General features: G+C 55.2%; 1 protein-coding gene across 4 annotated transcripts in view; it reads left to right on the top strand.

The window, feature by feature from the left end:
- Window positions 1-6,624, top strand: part of TRAPPC9 (trafficking protein particle complex 9) — a 390,359-nt gene that overhangs the window by 244,896 nt on the left and 138,839 nt on the right. For all 4 annotated transcript variants that reach the window (XM_010834790.1, XM_010834791.1, XM_010834789.1 and 1 more), the window contains one exon: window positions 506-616. In XM_010834790.1, coding sequence (XP_010833092.1) covers window positions 506-616 — 111 coding nt within the window. The remainder of the gene's footprint in view (window positions 1-505; window positions 617-6,624) is intronic.

The raw sequence follows: 6,624 nt of genomic DNA, 5'->3' as shown, positions 1-6,624 counted from the left end.
GGACTGAGGGACGGTCCCCGTGAGGACTCTTGGTCAGTGTGTGTGCAGCGTGGACACGGTTCTCTGTGGACATGGCTCTCTGTGTACCCCTGCTCAGTACCCAACCTGGCACCCACAGAAATCCCGGACCATGACGCTGTGGTCGTTTATTGACCACCACCATATGCCGAGTGCTTTCCCGTTGGGTCAGGCGTCCTGGTGGTCATGTGTGAGGCTTGGAGAACTCAAGGTCCCTTCCCAAGGTCACCTGATGTGTAAAGGGCACAGGTGGGTTATAAGCATGTGCCCCAGGATCAAGGAGGCCTCCTGTGCAGACCCACTGTGTAGAATTCACAGTCAGTTCAGAATGAGTCTTCTCTGTAAGCCTTTGTGTCTGGGGGGCACGACGTTTTGATAAACCGCACCTCTGACGTGCCCCAGAACCGTCAGATCTTTGGGGAGGGGAGGCAGAGTCACTGTGCTCTTTGTCAGAAGATGCTGACCTGGGCTCTGTCTCTCGCCGCAGCACCCGGCAATGCCACCTGCTCCTGGACGTCTTCAACGCCACGGAGCACGAGCTGAGCGTCCGCGCCCGGAGCGACGAGGAGCTCATCCTGCACGCAGGCGAGTGCCAGCGGTAAGTGTCCCCCGGGCCCCCGGCCCTGCTGTCACCACCCGTGGGGGAGCAGAGTCAGGCTGGCCCCTGAGACCCTGGGGCTGGGCAGTCTGGTCCCCCTCTCAGAGACACTGTGGTCCTTATTCAGGTTCAGGGAAGGGACGGGAGTGGTCGTAAGGTCAAGGGAGAGCTGGCCGATGTCCATCAAGCACCATGTCTAAGGACACCCAGACTCTGGGCAAGACCTTTCACTTTCAAATCCTTAGGAGAGCTGTATCGGGGGCACTGGGTGTCGATCTCAGGGATGTATATCAGCATCACTGGGAAGCTCCTCGGAGGACTTAATGCTGCAGCAGCCAAGCCAGGCTCAGGCCTTTGGGAGAGAGGCACCGCCACCCAAGCTCAGCCCACGGAGGCCAGTTTCTTACAAAAGTAAATGTGCACATACTCCACCTAGCTATCCCAACGCTAGTTGTTCAAGAAAAGTTAAAAAAAAAAAAAATGTTTACAAAAGACCTGTAAAGAATGTCCCAAGCCAAAAGCTAGAAAGAGCTTGGGTGTCCATATCCTTGGAGCAGGACTACCCAATGGTGGCATTTCCCTGGTGCAATATTACTCAGCAGGCAAAACCAGCGCACTCCTGACACAGCACCACAGTCGGGGTCAGGAAGCTCATGCTGAGCGCAGGTGCCTGACCCAGCATGGGTCCAGGCATCTGAGACCCCGGGACCAGCAAGACTCTGCTGAGATGACGGTAAAAGCAGAGCGTTGCTTCCGGAGAAGACAGGGTGGGCTTTGACCAGGAAGGGGCGCAGGGCATAGTCTGGGTGATGGTCGTGTTGTGTGACTCGATATTTGGGTGTGGGTTACACAGGTGTTTTGCCATTGTTAAGATTTAGCCAATGTGCACTTAAGATTTGTGCGTCCCACCGTTAAGTTGGTTTTGTATCAAAAGGAAAACTGTCGGCACGCGTGGAACTCTGTTGCTCGGAGGACTTGGGTGGTGTCTCGCGATAGCTGCGCTAGTCTCGGGAATGCCTAAAAAGTTAGATTCCCGGCAGAGGGCTGGGCAGGCGGACGGGGTGAGCTGATCAGAGTGAAGTGTTAGTTACGGGATATGTCATACAATGGGTGGAGAATGTTCTCTGAGGAATTCTTTCAACTCATAAGAAAACACTGGGAAGAAACGAGCAAACGAACGAGCAGCGGAGCCTGACGCTCCTCATCCCACCTCCCTTCCTCTTCCTCCTGTGGGGGTCTCCGTGTCTCCAGGACGTGGCATCGTCATGCTGCCCTTCACTACCGCGTCATAGTGTTTATTTACGGCCCCAGGAAGCACTGTTTTCAGAGGCGTCTGTTGATGACGTAAGTGGTTGCGCGTCGTGTATCTCTTTCTGTGTGCCCTTTAGTTGCTCTCGACAGCGTCATGCTTTGGAGCTGAGGTCCCGCCCTCCGACGGGTCCCGCCCTCCGACGGCGCCTTGTGCCCGGTTCCCACGAGCGCCCGTTCAACCATCTCGTGCTGATCCACACGAGGTCGCTCCCAGGGTGCGGCCGTCTGATGCCCCTATTGATGACCCAGGAATGCCCAGTCGTGTTCGCCGTCCGGGGCTGGTAGTCGGGAGGGCTTTACCGCCTAACCCTCGGGAGGAAGGACCCGCCCCGCCCGACAGCTCCTGTTCTCAGGGGTTCTTGCCGTGTGGCTGCGTCCGGGGACCAGGTGCTGCTGTGTGGAGGCTGTGGCGGTGAATGCTCTGGCTCTGGGGCGTAAGTACAGCTCTTTCCTGGGGCGCTGCCCCATCCTTGGGGTCAAGGCCACCAGCAGCCGCCTGGGCCACGTGCTGGTCTCCAAGTGGGGCAGGAGACCGTCTGCCTCGTCTAGACCTTTAGATGCGACCTGAGATCCCAGAGGGCACCATTCAGGTCGTCTCACGACACCAATAATAAGATCTGCTTTTAAAAAATGTACAGATCGCCTAGCCTGTTCTAAGGTTGACTCACGCCTGGCGGCGCCGGAAGTCTCAGCACTGTTAACGAGCCCATTCACAAACCAGCACAGTTCGTTCTTGTGCTTCCGGCTTCTTCCTTGTTAAGCTTTGTGCTTAAGTCCTCATTTCTCAATGCTCCTAACTCACACATTCTTTATTCATTCATAAAATATTCATTCAATAAATATCAGTGCTTCCAGAACATGCTCCGTGGAGCCTGCATCGGGATGAGTAAGTCAGGACCCTCCCTGGCCGGGGAATGATGACAGCTTGGCGAGGGTCTCGGGCAGCCGGGCTGTTTGGGGGTGGGGTACAGCCAAGCTCACGATGCCCTGTCTGTCTGGGGAGTCAGCTTGCCCTGGACCCACCAGCCCATGGGCGTCCTGTGTTGGCGGGACGCAGGAGTCCCCGTGCCTCCTCTCTAGAACTCTCCAGCCTTGCCTGGTTCTGACACGTGCTCCGTCTCCGTGGAGGGGTCCCGGGCCATTGGTCTGATGGAGCTGGTCTGGGGGAGGAAGCAGTGGTGGGTGGACCTTGCCTGGCAGCCGTGGGACACCCTGAGACTGAGCTGCGGTCCTCGTCCCTCCAGGCTGTATCTCCTCGGAGCCCCATACTCCCCCCATCCCCTGGAGTCCTGAGCTCAACCCCCGCCAGGCTCTTCCTGCGTCGTGCAGAGCCAGCTCCAGCACAGCTCAGCGTCCTCGGGCACTGACACATGCTGCCCTTGGACAGGCTCGGCCACCCTGGGGTGGGCAGGGCAGGCCACCCGCCCCCCAGCGGTGAGCGGTCCTCAGACTCTGGTGTGATCGTTGAGCGTGGCACAGCCTCCCCTTCAGCAAGAAGCTGCCCCTGAAAGCCACGTAGCCGTGAGGCTGCCCTTGGTGGAGCCCTGGCATCCTGGGGCACCTGGGGCATTGCACAGGAGAGGGGCCAGCTCCAGTTGGGCTGTGGGGGTGCCTGGGTCTCTCCCTTCTGGGTAGGAAGGTGTGCCCAGGACAAGCGTAACGCGTCCTCTGGAGTGCGGAGTGCAGTGTCCGAGCCCCGGCTGTTTGGAGCAGTTTCGGTGCTCTGTCCTCTTAGTACCCTCTCGCGAGAATGTCTGTCCACGGGTTACAGACAAGCAGGCTGATTCAGATCAGAGGGGACTCAGGTCTGCCTGACCGCGGCCGAGCGCTAGGATGGCTGCAGGAGTAAGGGAGCGGGTTTTGTCCCTGTGTCCTCCTTCTCTCTGTGCAGCCTGAGGCAAGCCGTGAGCAGCACTGATCCACTGTCCCGTCCAGGCGGGGAGGAGGGCCGGGGAGGGGCCATCTGGGCTCCGACTTCCCAGGGTGTTCAGGGTTCAAGCGTTTCCTGAGTGTCCGGTGAGGGGCATGAGGGACTGCCTCATAGGCTGAATATTTGAGCTTCTAAACTGGAAATAACACTCTTAATCCCTGTATTTCTTAGAGAGATCTCTTTTCATCGTGTCATTTAAAAGACAGCATTCTAGCAAACGGATGGAGCAAGTACCTTTCACCTTCCTCATCTCTTCCTGGGAAAGGTCCTTTGGAAATCAGTGACTCATCTCTGGTTCTGTGGCCTGGTTGATACGTTAATTCTGTAATTAAGGGCCATTTGTTCACCTCACTTCCGCCTGACACGATTTGTGATGCTTGGTCTGCACCGATTACATTTCCTGGGGCTCCACGCGATCGGTCATGACCTTGAGAGTGTCCTCAGGACTTGGAGCTAGGTAGGTGCCTATAGTAACGTTCACTTCTCCCTGAGGGGTGTTGGAAAGAGGATCCCATTTTCACAGGCACTCTTGCCTTCTCTCCTCATGCTCAGGGTTCAGGCACTGTGCTTGTTTCTGCCTCCTGTGAGCGCGGTCACGGCCATGCTGTTGGCGGAAGCTGGAGCCCAGAGCTTCCCAGTTGACCTCTCCTCGGGAGTCACCTACTCCTCTTTACGCTGTATCCCCAGGCCTGGGCGTCCCTCCGCCTCCAGTTTCAAAAGATGGCCAGAAACCATGGAACGCTTTCTGACTGAAACATCGTAAACTTCCTTAAGAAAATACAGTGTCCCCAGCAGCAAATTTACTGGAAGAATTAAGATATGATAATTATTGTGTTTTTGTTTAATTATCAAACCATTAAAATTAAATTTCATGACAACCCTCGTTTACTCATAAATCTATTTACCATGGCAGATGTTTTCTCAGCTCCCTCCCCAACCCCCCATCTCGTCCCACCCTCCCTTGCAGGGAACCTCCACCTGCTCAGCAGCCCGGCATCGGCTGGGCTGGGCATCGCCTCCCCGGGGGCCCCACCGCTGTGTCTCTGGGAACAGATGAGCCCGTCACATGTCTGGACAGCACACCACGTGGGTCCTAGAGCGGCTTTCCTGCCAAAGGGGCGGAAGAAGCCCAGCAGGGTCCCCTGGGCCACTTCAGTGATGGAGCTGCAGGGAAGGGGCGTGTCCTTATTCTTTCTTTTAGTGGGAAACTTTCCTGTGGACACTTTGAACATATGCAGAAGGTGGCCATAAGAGGACCTCTCACCCCGCTTCTACACCAGGGACTCATGGGCAGTCTTCCCTGTCTCTCCCTCATCAGCTTCCCCATGTTCTTGTGTTATTTTGAAGCAGATTCAAGGCAACCTCTTATTTCATCTGTAAACATTTTAATTGTCAGCACTGGAGCGCTTTTTAAAATCCTAACTGCAATGACTTGGACTGTGAAGAAAGCTGAGCGCCGAAGAATTGATGCTTTTGAACTATGGTGTTGGAGAAGACTCTTGAGAGTCCCTTGGACTGCAAGGAGATCCAAGCAGTCCATTCTGAAGGAGATCAGTCCTGGGTGTTCATTGGAAGGACTGATGCTAAAGCTGAAACTCCAGTACTTTGGCCACCTCATGCGAGGAGTTGACTCATTGGAAAAGACTCTGATGCTGGGTGGGATTGGGGGCAGGAGGAGAAGGGGACAATAGAGGATGAGATGGCTGGATGGCACCACTGACTCGATGGATGTGAGTTTGGGTGAACTCCTTGAGATGGTGATGGACAGGGAGGCCTGGCGTGCTGGGATTCATGGGGTCGCAAAGAGTCAGACACGACTGAGTGACTCAACTGAACTGAACTGAATGCCATACCATGTTTTAAAATGAACATCGTCAACCTTGGAGCCTTTTTTAAAAAACGTAACTGCAGTGCCGCCCCATGTTTAAAGACAAACAGTTCCTTCATACGAATGCGTGCATTTCTAGTGACCTTGGTGTCATTTGCTTTTTAAACCTGCAATCAGAATTCACGAGGTCCATTAGCGTCCAGTCCGTTTTGAGTCTGTAGGTCCCTGTGCACCTCTCTCTCTCACTGTCCATGGGCCACATCAGGGCCCCCAGGTGGGGACGTGGCCGCTTGGGTGCCTCTGGTGGTGGTGACCTTGCTCCTGTGACTGACTTCTTTTTCTTTATTCCTCATTAAATCGGTAGTAAGCTCTAGAGGTTTCATCATATCGCGTGATTTTTTTTTTTTTGCAAAGAATCTCCATCAGAAGGCATTGGTGTCTGGCTTATCTGCTTTCTGTGATGGAACCATTATTATTAGATCTTTTCCTCTTATCTCACCTTGCACCCCACACGCATGCCTTTTCATCCCCAGCAGATCAGTCAACATTAAGAAAACTCACTGACTCTTTTTCATAAGCTCAGGATGAAACACATAAGCATTTTCTGTCTGGGGTTTGGAAAATGACCAGATGAAGCAGTGCAGCGTTTTCTGTGTCTGTGTCTCTGTGCTCTAAGTCACCCCGCTCGTCGGATAATTAAGGCTCAGCAGCTGCTCAGGCAGACACATCGGGGGAACGCTGGTGCCGTTTGGGGCTCTCAGCGGCCCGGCGGGATGGGGAAGCCTTGCTGCCGCCTCTGGGAGCTGGCATGGCCCTGGACCTGAGTGGCTCGGGGTCTGGCAGGACCAGGCTGCAGCCCCCAGGGGCGAGGCAGCGTCCTGGATGTCCACGGGAGCTGACGGGAGTGGAGGGAGTCCGGATCAGCCGGAGCAGCGTCTG

The sequence above is a fragment of the Bison bison genome, unplaced genomic scaffold (genome assembly GCF_000754665.1).
Source record: "Bison bison bison isolate TAMUID 2011002044 unplaced genomic scaffold, Bison_UMD1.0 scf7180017864036, whole genome shotgun sequence".
NCBI classification, from domain to species: domain Eukaryota; kingdom Metazoa; phylum Chordata; class Mammalia; order Artiodactyla; family Bovidae; genus Bison; species Bison bison.
The sequence above is the reverse complement of the archived record's forward strand: the minus strand, read 5'-3'. Positions and strand labels throughout refer to the sequence as shown.